Genomic DNA, 17,819 nt, shown 5'->3' with positions numbered 1-17,819 from the left:
CTTTTCAATTTGCATACATGCAAATCTGCAGCCCCCCTCCCCCCACCCCGCTCGGCTTTCTCCGCGGTTCTCTGCGTGCCCACGCAGTGAATCGAGGGGTGCAGGGCAACCTGGCAAAGTTGCCCAAGTCCTCCACCGAGGTCCGCGAAGGTCTGCGGCGGGGGTTGGGGGATGGGGACGAGGAAAAGTAGTTTTGTTTGCTTAAGCACATCCTGTGGCAGCCTATAGCTGCCCGGGAGTACAGACTGTAGCTGCTCCTCGCTGCGTTACCCAGTAATGCGCTGAGCGGGGCCGGGGGGGCCGGGGGGGCCGAGCGAGCCGGCGAGCCAGGGAGCGAGACAGGGAGCGAGCGAGGAGCGAGCGAGGAGCGAGCGCGAGCGGCCGCGGAGGCTCGGGACCCGGCTGGCCGCGCGGCGCCGCAGCCGCCCCCTCCCCCACGCCCCCCCTCCACACCGGCGGCGGCGCGAGCGGGCGGCGGCCGTGCGGTGCGGTGCAGAGCGGAGGCGGAGGCGGGCGCGCGGGCAGCTCGCGGGCACCGGGCCGGCGGGCGCGGGAGCGGGAAAGGGTGCGCTATGCCTTTAACGCCCGCGTACTGTAGACATGTATAGTGGAGTGTAGGGAAACTCTAGGCGGGGTTAAAGTTCAGCTCATGGAGCGGCAATAGCGCTGGCTGGCTGCAGTTGAGCCGAGTTGGAAATGTGAACGCAAGAAGCAGGCTTGATTTTTTTTTTCTCCCCCCTTCTCTCTCTCTCCTCCTCTCTCCCTCTTTCTCCTCTCTCACCCGCACTCACGCACACCTCCAAACCGCACACACCAGACGCACACGCACACCCCACCGCCCGGCAGTGATGTATTCCCCGCTCTGTCTCACCCAGGTAAGCAGCTGTTTGGATGCGGAGGGGGGGTCGGGATGGCGGGGGCAGACCTGGGGCCGGGCCGGGGGTGCCGGGGACCCCGCGCTATCAGGGCCCGGGGCATGTGTCCTGGGGTGTGCCCATATCTGCGCGTGTTTCTGTGTGTGTGTGTGTGTATGTGTGCGCGCGTGTGCTCGTTGGGGGGGGGGGGCGGAGAAATACAGCTTTAAGAAAGTAACTTTGTTTCCATGCGGGTGCATTCCTCTTGCACGGCCATTTGTGTGGGCACATGGCTAATGGCGCCCTCTTATTAATGCGTTAATTAATATCGGGGCGATTGACTGCGGAACGGTGGTGTTTTCGGACGCCCCGCACGTGTTTCGGCAGGGTTGCAGCCCGTGTCACGCTGAAATCTGGACTCAGCGTTTCTGCAGGCGCGAGGCCGGTTTCTGTAGTTCCGCGGCGCCCGGGGAGGGGGCCGCCGACGGAGCCCCCCGCACGCCCCGCACGCTCGGGGCCGCTGCACCCCCGGCTGCGGGAGAACTCGGGTCCCCGCGCCCGCGGCCCGCCCGCGGAGCCCGCGCCGCCGCAGCCGCCCCAAACTCTTACTTTTGTTTATTCTTTGTCAGCCTTTGGGGTCCGGCCGCGGGAAGGACGCGGGCCAGCGCCCCGGGCCCCGGCCGGGACAGCGCCCCTCGGACCCGGGCGGGCGGCGGCGAGCCAGCCCCGGGGATCCGCGGAGCGGGACTGCGGGGCTGCGGGGCCGCGCGTCCCACCGCGTCGGCCGGGTGGAGCCTGCGTCCTCGCCGCCTGTCGCCCGCTGGCTTTCCCGAGCGAAAGTTTCCGTGCCGGGACGAGCCCACGCTGCGCAGGACGGCGAGCAGCCGAGGCCGCGGGCCGCGGGCCGGGGCGCGCCGGGCGGAGTTGGGCTCCCAGCCGCGAGCCCGAGCGGCGGCCCGGCCGGACGCGTCTCCCCCCGCCGCCGCAACGCGACTCGGGCCGCTCCGCGCACAGGACTGGGGCAACTTTTCCCCTTCGACTTAACTCGGAGCGTGGGGCTCTCTCGCCCCAGCTCCTCTCCTTACCATGCCCTCCCTTCCCATCCCTCCCCTGTCTGCACCACCCCCAGGCAAAATATTGCTACTTCAAGGCTCCAAATCTGGCCCCTTTTGAATATATTATTTATTTATTTATTTTGACCAAAAGGCATGAAATCAAAGTGATTTTGCGCTTTTTTTTTTTTTTTTTTTTGGAAGAAAACTGTGAGCCTTCATACTGTTTTGGTACATTGCGATCTGACCATTAATCATGTACGTGAAGTTTGTATGCTTCATGTAAAATGTTTATTCACCACTCCCTACAAAAACCTGCTACCACTTCTTGCTTTCATTTAGCAGGAGATAACGGTTTATCCGGAATAGTTTCTGGAAGACTAAAAAGTATCCACAGTTTCTTCTCTCCTCTCTGTAGATTCTGGATTTATTTCCCACACGACATCCCTCCTTATTGCAATATCTAACAGTCATCTACCGGCTATTTGATCTCAGAAGACTCTTAAATCTATCTTTTATGTTGAAATGGTCTGTTTGGGATTTAGGCCTAGCATTAATAATGGATAGCAGTTGCTTTCAGTTATTGTAAAAGTTTTTTATTTTTCCCTAACAAACTTCCAAAGTTACTATTTTAGTAACTTGTGGAAGTATGGAATGAAACTTTTCCAACCACTTTTGGCAAGGTTCACAATTGCATATGGATAAGATGCAAAGTGTAAGATAATTTGAATGAGTTATGACTACAGTGAAAATGCTGAGATTCAAAGGCTGAAGTTCTAGCTGGCAAAAGTTTGCAACACATAGAACTGGTAGATAATACCGGTGGTGCTGCTCTACTGAGGAAGGACCTTAGCAGACACATTAGCGACTTCTCCAGTGAGCTCTCAATAGATAAATTTATATTTTGGCATGGTGCATATATGAGGATACCAGTGTATGCATATAGGCCCAGGGCATAGTCAGGTATTTAACAAAGTTAAAGGATTCTCACAGCTCATGAGCCATTATCACATTAAGAAAGTTTTTTTTTTTTTTTTTTTTAAACCTGTTTGGCCCTGTGATGGATACATTCAGTAGGCCTTCTTCTGGAAACACCACTAAGAGAAATGCTTATTTAGTGTAACAGTTTGTAAAGAAAATGTACACTAAATAGTGAATGAGGGTCATATATTTTATGAATTCTTCTTTTAAAAAATTGATTCACAATGTATTTAACTTGCCAGAATATTTATAAAGCTTTAGAGCCAGTTTTAAAAACAAAAAAGTAGTTTATTGGTCATTAAAGAAAGTCCAGTAAAGCCTAGTGATAAAAAGACTAAATGAAAGAATAGACTCCATATGCGTGAATGCAATTTTTAAAAACTTTGTTAAGAAAATGCCAAACATCATATTTTAATCCAAGTGGGCACATCTTAATCAAATCATGTACCTGGTCATAGAATGATAACAGTAGAAATTTATAGGTGAACCTTTCAAAGAAGTAGTTCCAGAAATATCAGCATTCCGTGGTTCTGAAACTTGGCTTACTTGCAAACAGATGAACATTGAAGATGCTGATTCAAAGTCCTGTTGCTTTTGAAACAGGTTTTCAGGTTTGTTTTTATTGCTGGCCTGTAACTTTCTCACCGAGTACATACGTAAAATATTCTTTTTGTTTTCTCTTGACTATTTTGAAATATTCCACAGCTTATGGCGATATGTGCAACAGCATGATTTATAAGGGCATACTGTTTTTTTCTTTAAAAACTAATTTATGCTATGCCTGGACATTTCCTACAAGTGAATGATAGCCTTTAGTTTTGATATTCTGGAATATTTCTAATTGTGCGTTGAGAAAGCACTTTCATTGTGCATGTGACTGAGTCATACGAAATACAAAATATTGTGCACTTTTATTGGCACATTCTTAAAACCTTTGGGGAATAATAACTTGTAAATACTTTTGATGCAAATTTGGGACTTAGATTATTCTTAATGATTAGTTGACATAGTTGACCTCATTTAAGGATTTTTATGATGAGATATGTGGGCATTTGGTTGGCAGGTAAACAAAATCCTTTTGAACACGAATGAACGCAGTTCGCAGTTCTCTGAGAAGCATGTTGGGGTATCTTTGAACACTTAAATGTCGTATTAGAAGATTTATTTTAAATGTTTATCATTATTAAAGTGCTTTAATAAGACTAGGTTTGGACATAAATATGACTGTTTGGAGCGAAGTTATTCTGTGCATTTTAAAATGGGGCTGAGACTTTAAAATGAAATCCTCCTCTTGGTGAAAGCTCACTTTGTAGTTAAGGTAGACTCCGGGCTTTCTTTGCATAATTCCGGAGAGCCTTGGTCCCCCCATGTCCTGTGTATATAAAAAAGTCAGTCAGTGTGCAGGACTGTTTCAAACCATAAATTTATGTATTTTAGACCATTTCAAGGATGAACTCAGAATTTAGTAATGTTTAAATGCTTTGCGGTTTGGTGTATACCTCACTAGATAAACTGTAACTTGAAAAATGCGCCCCCCACCCCATTTCTCTCTTTCAAAGTATAGTAGTAGGAAAGATACCCAAACATCAGAAATTTTAAAGTGCAAATGGTGTATAGGAAAGAATCATATAATTCTTGAATTTTTCTGTTTTCTCTCTGCTTAAAGAATGTACATGCATTATAAAGGCTGACTTCTTCGCTTTGGGATTCTTTTATTGAAAAAGAGCAGTTTTCAAACCTAAACTTGAAATACAAAGCCTGAAATTTGTTGAGAGAGGAAAAAATTAAATGTCGATTATTGAAATGATTTATTGTATATTATATTAATATAAACTTACATAAAAAGCAGCCATATGTAGTGTTTAAATGACTGTAATTTATAAAATTTTAACAGGCTTGATTTTGTTAAAATATTCACCAATTTTAAGCACTCAATTTATATTTTAGCATTTAAAAATTAATAATTGGTTTGATAGTATTAATATTTTGGACATTATAGTTACTTGTGCCTCCAAAGTATATATTTAGATGGATATTACAAACTTAAATAATGCATTTTATATTTGTCCTCCACCCTTTAAAAAATCATCAAATATCTCTTTGGCTTCCTTATCCTCATTTATTTGAAAGTAAATAATTTATCTTTTGGTGGGGGTTGTGCAGTGGAGAGAAGTTATGTAAGATTAGTGTGGGTTGGTTAATCAAAAGTTAGATGTACTCAGAAAGCTTTGTGGAGGTTACTGTTTAATTTTCCTTTAATTTTATATTTCTGTTTCCTAAGAAAATGTCAAGTAAAAGAATCAAGTATTTTCAATAAAAGAGTAAGAACATTTTAGATGTTTTAGATTCAATTTTATTTTCAGATTACTTGAATTTTAAGAGGCAAGCATGAGGGTTTTCCTGTAGCCTCATAAGCATTGAATATACCAGGTTTTCTGTTTCCCTGTGAGAACAAAAAACCTGAAATACTATTTTCAAAATTTAAATAAGTATTCTGTTTTTTAGGGATGATTATTACTGAAGGTGTTTCACAATCACATCAGTAAATTGAATGTATTTAGTTGCAACCGTGTTCTCACAGTGACACATTCTGTTTACTATCTGGCTTGAACGCTTTTGTTTTTTTTTCCCCCTTTTTCCCTTTTTGTTTCATTTCCATAATATCAGCAATTATGTCTTGGACATGGATCTTTTATTCTAGTCCGACAAATATAAAATCCATTTCTTCTTTTATATATGGACCTGCCAGATTTTTCTAAGTTTTTGAGTAAAAAAAATTGGTGTGTAACTGTAATACTTAAAAAGGAATGAAAATGTTACAAAAATGACTAAGAAGCAGATCAGAGTCTACATGCACTACTTTTAGAGGGAAAGTCTTTGTTTCCATTGAGCGTGGAGATGATTTTTGCTCCTAGACTTCCATAAACACTGACTGGCATCTAAATGTTTAGGATTTGCCAATCTGGCTGTGGAACCCTGGCTGTACTACAAGTAGTGAGGTCAAGGCTGGAGCAAAATTAGATATGCCTTCCTTGAAATAGGGTTAAGATTATATGTTGTTATAAGCATTTCGATAAACTTCACTGGCTGTCTAAAGGCTTTGGGACGTAGGCCCGACAATAGAACCTGGTACAGTTCCGTGAACATAACAAACCATTTTTTACTTTTTAACAGTTTTTTTCTTTGAGATTGTGAGATACGATGCTGATAGTGTTCCCCACCCCCCCACCCCCAGAGACTGCCCATAGCAATCCCATGTATGATTTTGGTAATAATGCTTGAATCAAATTTCAAGTGAAGTAAGAATTATATATACACATTTTAAAGGTGAGCATCTAAAGAAATGTTGTTTCCTTTTGTTTTCATTTTAGTTATATTTTTGTCTTGATTCATTTTCCCAGGATGAATTTCATCCTTTCATCGAAGCACTTCTGCCCCACGTCCGAGCCTTCGCCTACACGTGGTTCAACCTGCAGGCCCGAAAACGAAAATACTTCAAAAAACATGAAAAGCGTATGTCAAAAGAAGAAGAGAGAGCTGTGAAGGATGAGTTGCTAAGTGAAAAACCAGAGGTCAAACAGAAGTGGGCATCTCGACTGCTGGCCAAGTTGCGGAAAGATATCCGACCTGAGTACCGAGAGGATTTTGTTCTTACAGTTACAGGGAAAAAGCCTCCATGTTGTGTTCTTTCCAACCCAGACCAGAAAGGCAAGATGCGAAGAATTGACTGCCTCCGCCAGGCAGATAAAGTCTGGAGGTTGGACCTTGTTATGGTGATTTTATTTAAAGGTATTCCGCTAGAAAGTACTGATGGCGAGCGCCTTGTAAAGTCCCCGCAGTGCTCTAATCCAGGGCTCTGTGTCCAGCCCCATCACATAGGGGTTTCTGTTAAGGAACTCGATTTATATTTGGCATACTTTGTGCATGCAGCAGGTAAGTGCGATGGTGAGAAGTCGGTCCACTTTCTCGCGTGTGCGTCTTTCCTGATGACCTCTGCGTGTGCTGGGCCATTCCTGAGCTCCCGGTGGCAGGCCACGTCTATATGGACAGCGCGGTGTCCAAGGTAGCTCAGTATCAGAGTAGCCAGAAGCTGCAGAGTTTGAGGTTCCACCTTCATTCAGGTGGAAAAGCATAGCTTTGAGAGCATTCTTGTTAAGTTCAATTCTCTTGGCAAGCAGTGTTATCAAAGGTGTTGGTAGTCAATTATGAGATATTGTTTAAATCACGTTTTTTTGATGAGGGGTGCAAGAAACCTCAAAAACCCTTGTAAGAAAGAGTCTATTTTAACTGGCAGATGATTTAGTTAAAAAGCATTTAGTTTGACAGTGAGGCAATATTTTTAGTTGCTTTTCTTCTGGGAGTGTTTTTAACCTTCTGGAGCCTCTTGAGCCCCCTTCTAATTAAGAGGTTGGAGGTAAGATTGCTATCAAATTGCTGATTATTTATGAAGAAAAAAGAATCACACTAATACAAATTTACTAACTTTGTATTAGGAATACTTGGTGTTGTTTAAGATCACTAAGGGAAAAAAAAAACCAACAACAATCCAACTCTTTAAGCAATTGATGGAAAGGTTAATCTTAAAAGTAACCAAACCTGTATAGTGCATGAACAAATTGAGAAATCGATATTGAAAATTGATTTAGTGAGTTGCTTTGATTCATAATAACATTCTTTATTGTTCCAAGGCTGTTTTCAAGACATGCTTTTCCTGTGTCTATTACAGCAGGTAGAGTAGCATTCGGGATAAAACTATTGAGGACTGGATAAAATAATGCATTTTTACTTTGTTCCTCTTGTCTTGTTTTAGACAAAAGGCTCATTGTGTTAACGTGAAAGCTCAGGTCTTGTGAAACTTGTTGACTTTTTATATGTACATATCGGTCTTGCTAGATTACCTTCATGGCAGTTACTTGAGCCAGATGGAAGAACGAAGGTTGTGGAATCCTTCCAATAGGTTGTTTTGGGGTGCATGTATGTATGAATTTTTTTCCAAAGGGCAGAGAAGATGATACCTGTAAAAGGGAACACTCCATTGTTTTGCAAAACATTTTTAATTCTAAAAATGTGAGCAATTTTTTAAAGAAGTCATCTGATAGCCTATTCTCTATTATTTTTCTCAATATATGTTTTAGAAAGAGAACTTTTGTTATCCATCTGTCCTTACATAAGAAACTGGAGAAATTTACTTTGCAAGCATGTCACATCATCATTTGCATTCTGTTGGCAGGGGATAGATGAGTATTTTAGAGGATGTGATCTGTAAGTGTTTCAAATATTTGGGTTTTTGAAAATGTATACTTAATTATAAGAGGCGCCTGTTGCTTTAGCCAGTTATGGGTAGCAAAAACGAAAAGGCAACATCTCTCAAATGACCTCTAAACAGGAACAAGTGGCCCTTTATTAACTCTCGGTTAACTCTATTGTTGTTACTTTGTCTATTGAAAAAGCGGAGTTAAAAATTTTTATTTTTATATATATATGTAGAGATTCTGCTAGGGCAAGGTGCAAAAAAGGTGTGGCTATTAGAGGTGCTTTGGGAGCACACTCTTCAAAAACCGTGTGTTTAATCTCCTATATTTGGAGAAGTAAGTAACATAAATGATAATAAATGCTCTAACAGACTAACATAGGAAATTGCAGGTGCCAACGAGTGATGCCCATCACGGTGTGTGCTTCCTTCCAAGGTAACATCACAACGGAATACCTCTTCTGCGCTTATTGGTGTGAGCAGCGTCCCTTCTAAGTTTTACGTGTAAACGTTTCCTTTAGATGCACAGAGATGCAGCCCTTCTCGCTCTCGCCGTTTCACGTTGGATTCTCTTTCACTGTTGACGGTTTTTGCCCGCTTTATGGCTCCAGATCCTTGAGCCAACACAGTTGCTGGCGGTTTCAAGGACCGGAAGGTTGATGTTGGTAAAATGGCAGGTAAAAGGTTGCTTAGGAAGAGTGAGCATCCTTATTGCTAATGAAAGATTTATTGCCAGCGCCGTGGATCAGACTACCTTTCGGTTCGGTTTCCCTGCGCCTCCCAGAATCCCTCGGTCCCCTGAACGCCGGCCAGGCGCAGGCCATTGGCTCGCCTTGCGCAGCCGCGGCGCCTCTGCGCGCGCCGGGAAGGGTCCGAGGGATGCTCACGGCCTTTTGTCTGAAAATATCTCCAGTTTGATTTCAGAGATTTAAAGGCCTGTTATTTGTGGAAGGGAAGCTGCCAGTACAAATAGGAGGTAGATCGGTCAACTCGCACACAACTGATTTGACAAGCATCTGTTATAATACTGAAGATTTGTAAACACTAAACAATGTTTTTACCTCCTTAAAAGTTTTGAGAACTTGCCAGTATTGGCAGGAGGCAGAGACTCCGAAACGTGCTTCAAGAAACATGCCAAAACCATTGTGGCCTTTTCACCTATAGTCTCCCCCCCTCCTTCCTTTTAAATGTATTTTTTTTCTCCCCAAATGCAGTTTCCCCCTTTGATTACCACAAGAAGATCTTTTTTTTTTTTTCCTTCTAAAAATGCATACAATAATTATTGCTTCATGCCTCGGCCTATTCTTTCGAAGGAAGTTGAAATCTTAGAACACACATGTAAATACTGGAAGCTAATGCAGAATCAGTTGTTTTTTAAAAGTGTAGGAGATGATTTTTTTGAGTTATTGAGACACAAAATACAATACATAAGCTGCATTCCTTTTTTTTCCCCCTCTAAATCAAGGGGCATTAGAACTGTGAATTTTGTGGCTGATACACAGGAACAAGTGTAATGAAATCGGAGTGATTCCAGAAGCCTGAGAATTTCATCTCGTTAAAAGTACAAAAGAGTAAAACCATTTTATGCCCAGAATTTGGTCTCTACTTGAGTTGTCCTTGCCGTGTATCGCATGACAACTTGGAGATGTTATGGTATGGTGGCAAATGGCTTTCTTTGTGGGCGTGTAACAGTAAAGCTAATTTATGACTAGTCTTTACCAGATGATCTGTATCAGAATCTACAATATACCCGGCACGTGGCAAGGTCACAATTTAAGTTGTTAAGGTCATAACCTTAGCCACCAGGCATTTGACCTTTTAGATAAAGTTAACCTTTGTTCATTAGTAGGCACTCAACCGAGAACTTTCTGGAGAGTTTTTTTTTTTTTTTCTTAAACTGCTTCTGTATAACTTCTGGTAATGTAATCAGATTCTAGAAAGATTCTCAGTTGAGTTAGTTAAATTTTGTAAGGGGTTAGATTTTTTAAGGACTCATCTCTTATATAGAGATAGGTTGCTGTATCTAGGCCATAAAATGACAGTGTCACAATTTACTTTTTATAGTTATTACCTGCTGGGGGATAGAATGAAAGCTGAGGCAGCTGTGTGGAGATGTTTAAAAGCTAAAGTTAAACAAATAGAATTATGTTTAATTCAACAGAGGCCTTTGCTAAGTTTTGAGTGGCTTTAGGCCCCAAAGCGATTAATCACAATGAGCATCTTCAGTTTTTAGCGGATGAGGAACTTTCTAAGATTGGAAGTATTTTTAGTTGCCTTACCATTCACTTTGAAAGACAAATACGTGACAGAATTTGTCAGGTAGTTGCTGAAACTGTTAATTCGCCAGTGACAGGGCAAATTGAACTTGTCCTAGTGGTAGCAGGAGTACTTGTTAGTTTCACGGTAGAAAGTGACCGTATTTGCACAGGAGTGTGTTCAGTACAGTAGTTACTGATTGCTTTCCTGCTTCCATCGTTGCTACCTCGACTTAGCGTTGCTTGGACCAGGAATAATCTAGGTTTGCGCACTTACTCGAAGAGTTGCGGTGCCTGGGAAGCTTGGTACCTGTCCTGGAAGCCTCGGCAGGGTTACTGATGCCCGCATTACCTGTACTGTATTGTTCACTTAATTATGCCGTCCTGGACACTCATGCAAATTATTTCTGTTACTGTTAGTTTCTCCCTGATAGGCCACATATTATTCCATTTCAACAAAGAGAGGCTCCCATTCAGGTGCACGGTAGTTGTATTTTGGCTGCGTGACTGCCATTCCTTCATGTAGTAACAGAGGAAGCCGTGATATGCAGATAGAGCAGATGGTCATGTTGACAGACTGAGAATTCACTTCCTACTGCTTCAGAGCAGGTGTAAGATGAGGAGTGTCTGTGTAGGGGCGTGTGTGCGCTTCGTGTGCATGTGTGTGCACATCCAGGCTGCACACAAAATGCTGGATCGGGTGGGGGGCAGAAATGCTTTCTTTTTCTAACAAGCGGGTACCTGAAATACAGTGTAATCATCTGTGGAAGGTTGTCAGTGCATACCGAGTAGTAGTAATAATTATAAAAAAAATTTTAATGGATAATGTTAGATTGTTACAGTTTATAATTTTATGCCAAATTAATTGTGATAGTTTTTAAATTTTAGGTAACTTGCTATGTCTGTGGCAGGATTGTGTATCTAAAATATAGTTAATATGTCCTGTTAGCAGCTGCTTGTGTGTCTGTAAGTTTACACTCAAATCTAAGACTATACATTATAGTACCTTAATAAACTGCCTAGTAGAAATAGTTATGTGGTTAGTTTCTTTGATTGATAATAACAAACTGTATTTGGAAAAAGAATGGGGTAAGATTATATACAGTGATATTTAATGTTAGTACCACTCTATTTCATATTGCAACCCTAACCTGAAACCAAAGGTGGATTTTGTGGCTGATTGATGTACTGTAACTTACTGGTATATGCACAAGCTTTTAGAAGATGTCATCTTTTTACTTATCTTTTCATTCCTTAAGGGAGTTAGCATAATCAACAAACTTGAGATTAAATATGGCTTTTGTATCCTTGAGTGTTTTCTACATAACTTGAAGATTGTAGCAATATCCTCTATTTATAATGCAGTAACAATATTTTTTATCCTAGAATGTGGTGAGAAAGAAGTTGAAAGGCAGAGAGAGTAGAAGGAATAGGGAAAAAGGGTTGCTCTGGAGTAAAACAGAGGTCAGTTCATTTATGGCTCAGAGGTTTGAGTGTTGGTAAGAAATTTCCCAACGCTGCTGGCTTGGATTTGCCTTGTCTGCTTTTCCACCCAGTGATGGATAGCATTAATTTAAACCTATTTAGGGCTAGTGTGGGAGAAACCACAGCCTTTGTTGTGGTCACTGCTGTACACAGTAGGACTGGGTGTTTTACTTGGTTAAGGCCTCAAGCTGCTTCCAGAGGATGCAGAACAGTCTGTCGGTTTTTTTAAAACTTGCACAGAAGCAGCAACAATTCTAATTGCTCACAAATGTTAATATAGATTATTAAAAACAATTTTGAGGTTAGAATAGAAGGAAAAACATAAAATACAGATTGCATTCAGTGAATGTGCTAAACACCAATTTGTTGTCATTTCAGCAATTATTTTCCCATGGTCATTTAGAGGTTAGATCTTGCTTTTAAACATAAAATTGTAAATCCTTGGGAGGTGAGGTCAGGGGAAGGAAGAAGTCAGGTGGAGGAGGAAGAGAATGAATGAACTGGCATGCTTTATTAAGAGAAACATAAAACTGTGAACTTAATTGCAAATGGAGATGTTCTAAAACATGTTTTGGTTTAAGTAATGACTGTAAAAGGATCCCAGGCAGTAAGACGTCAGGTGGAGAATTTTATAATCCATCTCACCATCAGTTTTTGCATTGTATGTTCTAGACCAAGAGACTGTGGGGGCTTTTGGAATTTCTTTTCAGATTTTTAGAAAAGTTTTGCAAAATTCTCTGTAGCATTTAGGGGTCCAGTTAAGGACACTGTGGCATGCATGAACTTGGAAAGGAGGCTGTTGAGATAATCATTATTATTATTACCATTTTGCTTTTCAAGGGGGAAACTTACAATGTTGTCAACATTTTGGCCATTTCCCACCAAGGCAACTGTTAGAAGTGATTGATCCAAACTATTAGAATTTATCAGGATTCTCTAGCTGCTGTTAAGATAGAAATGGCTTTTTCCCTAGGCATTTCCCAAAATATTAGAAATGAATACTTCTTGTTTTGTTATGACAATTCCACAGAGTAAAAGTATATTTTATCTAACAGGATTAGTCTTCTTATTAAATATTCTAGTGAAATAAACATGGCCTTTGAGCCAAAGGAATATGTCCACAAATGACAAATTGCAGCAGGTTTGGAGCAGAGGATATTTTTGCTGTTTTGTTTGTAAGAGATACTAAATGAGATAAGATTGAGATAAATAAGTTCATTTGTATTATACATTTTGGCAAGTGTTGTTCTGTGAGATATTGCTAATCTCAACCTGAGAGATGGTTAGGATGATTGTAATAACTGGAGATTGAAGTGGTATAGCTTTCATGTTTTTTGAGAGCTTTAAACTTATTTGTCTTCATGTCTTTCACGTATTTTTCTAGTGGTAAGTATTTTGGACCTTGATAGATTGAGAGTAGAGAGAAGGAGGGGCTTCCCTGGTGGCTCAGATGGTAAAGAATCCACCTGCAGTGTGGGAGACCTGGGTTCGATCCCTGAGTTGGGAAGATCCCTTGAAGGAGGGCACGGCAAACCACTCCAGTATTCTTGCCTGGAGAATCCCCATGGACAGAGAAGCCTGGAGGGCTACAGTCCATGGGGTCACAAAGAGTTGGACACAACTGAGCGACTAAGCCCAGCACAGCAGAGAGGAGGAGAGAGGTGGAAGAAAGGCAGGCAGGCAAGCAGGCAGCCGGGCAAATATTAACAATACCTTTTATTCAGTGTCTGTTTTGCAGCAACTGCAGTACTAAATTTTGGCGTTCATTGTAGCTTTCTTTTTTAAAAACTTCATTGGAGTATTGTAAATATGCAATGCACGGTCCACTTGTCCAGGTGAGAATCAAGTCTCAGAGGTGCTTAGTGACTTGTGCAGAGCAAGATTAAACCCAGGCCTCCTGATCCTGTGTCCTATGCTTTTAAAAATAAAATTCAGATCCGTCTGATATCCCTCTTTACATCCTGTTGTCTGGATTTAAAGAGAGATTGGATGTCACTTAAATGGTATCGCACACCTACCTTAAATCAAAGGGGCAATAAAAAGTCAAAATTCAAACCCTTTCCACGGAGATATTTTACAGTGAAGTTCGGGTTTTGTCCTAAGGATGAAGCCACACTTGGTTACAAGAGGGAGAGATGGTCTCATGCTTGTTAGTATTGGGATCAAAAATCTGTAATGACTTGTTCTTTCTTGTTTTTAGAATGTAGAAGTTTAGTGAATAGAAGCATTATAACATAGGTTTAAGAATTTTTTTTTTGGTAAGATAAAGTTAGATGAATTGATTTTAGATGCTTTGGGAATTAAAGCAACCATTATTTTAAAAATCATAATTGCATGTAATATTTTACTGGATAGATTTTTGTACATTTTTAAATATGCACAAGATGTATATTTTTAAATTTCATTAGATTTAAATGTTTTAAATTTACTTTGTTCCCAAAAGAGCTTTTGTATAGTTATTTTAAAAAAAGCAAAAAATGGAATTTTATTAGTTTAAAAAGTAGATTTTTAATTTTAAAGACAAAGGAGGAAAATTGAAAATAGGAGTGTTTCATTTTAATGCCCTTAAGTAACTGATATATTTACTGATTAATTTATTTAATGCCTTTATTTTCATTTTCTTCAAACTTTAGCAGGATTAGTTCTTAATGACTTAAGTGTAAAAGTTCATAGCATCACTCAGCATGAATTTTATAATTGTAAATAGAAAAAAGGTAATAATTATAATTTATACTACATCTATTCATTGTATATATGAATCCTTCTAGTATTTATTTTAAAAAATAAGCTGTTGAATTGAACTTACATAGAATAAAATAGAAATGTGACTTTCTTTTTAAGTTTCATTTTTTTAGAAATGCTAATAAATTTAAAAGTTAGGGTGTTGAGTATGTCACCCCAGAAAGGGAAAACTGAGGTATGTGTTAAAACTGATTCAATTGGAAACAAGAGGATTGCAATAAAAAAATAGGACTCACACCCCACTGTCCTCCATCAGGTTCCATACTGCCTACCTTTGATGTCTCTGGTGAGAGTTTCTGGTGGGACCAATAGCTTGTGAGTTTCCAAACAAAACCTGTTTTCAGAGCATATATATTCATGTAAATATTTTAATGACTATTTTTGAAATGCTCTATGGGTTATAAAAGCAAGATGAAATAAAAGTAGTAATAAACATATTTTAAAAATGAATAATATTTAGCAGTTTTGTCGGTATTTCTGTGTAGCATCTGCCATTGTCAGGCTGTTGTCTTTGTTGCTATGGTTTGGGTGATTTTATTTCCTTTTGTAATTTTGCCAGCCAGTGATTGGCTAGTGCAACATGTTCATGCTGTTGGAGAAGATGTGTCTGTGGTGAGTCATATAGTTTTATCCGATTGGTAATTTTTGGTAGGGAAAGGTATTTGTCAGTGGATAAATAGGAACTGTGGTGCTACAACATCAATATTCATTTAATCTTCAAAATTTGGGACCTATTACTTAATATGGGAAACTCAGAACTGTCTCTTCTGTGTTACATCCCTACCTTTTTCCTCTTCCCCTGTTGGAAGTGTTTAGAATTCTGTGTATTTTAATTTTGAAGAGAATAGAGATTTAAGTTTAAGTTCCTACATAAAGTGAATATTGTATGTATGGGATCCCATCGTCACTTTCAAATATTCCCTTGCCTTTCACAGGAGCTGACATCACAAGTCCTTAGGTTGACAAATTCTCATCAACTTTTGTGAAAATTTTGGCTGCAAAAGGAGTAAAGTCAAAAGAGGGCCATAGACAGATGGATTTCAGTGTTGAGATGACATCAAGCCCTTCTTGTGGCATTTTTAAACATTCCAAATGAATGAGGAATGGAGATGCTTAAAGAGCTTACTGTAGAATGAGTAATTAAGATACTGTGCATCTGCATGTAAACCTTCAGCAGAGCTGTATGGGCTCAGATATAATAGCAGATTAAGAATGAAAATAGTAAACATCTTTTATGTTGAGTATAATTAATAGATATTAGATATTAAAAGTGTTGTTGATGGAAAACAGTGTACACCTGAGAGTATATTTTTAGCATTAAGTAATTGAAAGTTTAAGATAAGTGGGTTACGGACATTTAAGATGAAGCTAGGATTTGGGATAAGGATTTGGCAGAAGCTTGTCTGCATCTCTGTAGAACTATGGTAGGATTTTTGCATGGATGCCTTGTATATAAAATTTACCGAGTTACAAAAGTTTCTGATTGATTTATTTAGTTGGCTTTTTCTCCCCTTCTTTTAAATGGTGGAGGTTCTCTTTGGGAAAGTAGTTTCAAGTAACTTCTGAGAATGAAGTCTTTGTAACTTGATGCTGTTCAACAGCGTAACTATTGTTGTCTGTTCCTGTCAGGGAAAGATAGTCATTGCAATACTTTTATTGTATGCCCTCTTAATATGTGACAAGGACTTTTATCAAGAATTCTCTTTTCTTTTAAATGTACTTTTAAAATCCCTTACCCTTCCGACCCAATCAAGGATGACTGGTTTTTAAGAAGATTCAAATGAATTTTTATTATTTTTTTCTGCTTATTTACTGTACAGACAAAAGTCTTATTTTTTTTAAAAAGAGGGACTCTGAAATCATGTGTTTTAGATTTTCTGTAAAATAAAATAGGAATAGAAATTAACAGAAAAGTGCCATCTCATTGGGCCCAGGATGTGTATAGTTCTTGGAGAATGAGGATATTGCAGCCTGAAATGTTAGCATTGAAAAACTAATTGTTCTGAAGGTATTTGCCCCTCATCTCAGAAAAGATGGCAAACATGCAAAATGGATAAATGTAATCCTTTGTACTTTTACCACCTACATTTTTAAACTACAGTGACTCTGATTTCTCTAGAAAGGTCAGAGGTTTCAGACAGAAAGCTTTGTGATTCTTCAAAGAGAGACATTTTCAATTTTGCTATCTAAAGACTGATTATGCATAGCTTTTAACTTTATTTGCAGTTGAGCCTCGGAGGTGCTGTGCTGGGGTGGGTGATGCTGAGTAAGTGAGGCCAGGTCATGAGACAGCAGAACTGGAGGCAGACAGATAGATGGGAGAGGAGCACAGATGCACATTCAGAGAGTCGCATGTTTGGCCCTTTATTACTGACACCTTTTAAAAAGTGTGAACAGAGCAGCTGAAACAGTGTGTTTTGCTTTGTGCTGGAGCATTCTGTGACAGACTCTTTACACACTTGGGCACTTGAGGGAGTTTACATAGCTGGGTGCCATTTCTTAGGGTTGGCTTTGTTGGTTTTTTAAATTGTGGATATGGGCTTCTTGGGTTTTATGTGGGTTGCTTTGTTTCTGCTTTGTTTTCCTTTTGGACTTCTCCAAGTTTTGGAGGATTTTTCATGTTGGGTGGTGGGGGCGAGTGGAGATGGTAGATGCCTTTTGTTGTGGTTTACTCCTGTTATTCAGGAAACTGAGGTTCAGAGAGTGTTCTTAGCTCACTCAGTGTCAGGCCAGTGGTAAGTGGCAGAGCCAGGATGAAAGCCAGACCCGCTAGACTAGTGTTGTTAATTTCTATGGTATTTAAGTTGGTTCTTATACATTATTTTATTAGCTCTTCATGGAAATCTTTCCTTTTAGATAGGGGAGCTTTTATAAATGCCTTAATGCTGCTGAGAAACGTGTCCATGGTACATGGTTAGGAAGTGGTTAGGGCTGATTACCAGGTCTGACCTTTCTACGGCCTGTTTTTATCTCCCACGTGTTCCCGAGTATATCATTCTCCCTAAGGGCTGCTTTGGAATTTATGTTCCTGCTGCTGCTAAGTCGCTTCAGTCGTGTCTGACTCTGTGCGACCCCATAGACGGCAGCCCACCAGGCTCCCCTGTCCCTGGGATTCTCCAGACAAGAACACTGGAGTGGGCTGCCATCTCCTTCTCCGTTGGAATTCATAGATGGGCTTAAAATTGTTCTCTGGAAGTAC

General features: G+C 40.4%; 1 protein-coding gene across 4 annotated transcripts in view; it reads left to right on the top strand.

Moving 5' to 3' along the window:
* The first annotated feature begins 359 nt into the window (after positions 1 to 359).
* The window catches only part of NFIA (nuclear factor I A), a 391,127-nt gene continuing 373,667 nt past the window's right edge, over positions 360 to 17,819 (top strand). For all 4 annotated transcript variants that reach the window (XM_065911941.1, XM_065911922.1, XM_065911931.1 and 1 more), the window contains exons 1-2: positions 360 to 875; positions 6,289 to 6,820. In XM_065911941.1, the coding sequence (XP_065768013.1) occupies positions 849 to 875; positions 6,289 to 6,820 (559 nt within the window). In that variant the 5' untranslated portion in view covers positions 360 to 848. The remainder of the gene's footprint in view (positions 876 to 6,288; positions 6,821 to 17,819) is intronic.

This window comes from Muntiacus reevesi, chromosome 1, assembly GCF_963930625.1.
Source record: "Muntiacus reevesi chromosome 1, mMunRee1.1, whole genome shotgun sequence".
Classification (NCBI taxonomy): domain Eukaryota; kingdom Metazoa; phylum Chordata; class Mammalia; order Artiodactyla; family Cervidae; genus Muntiacus; species Muntiacus reevesi.
This window is presented reverse-complemented; position numbering and strand designations above follow the sequence as displayed.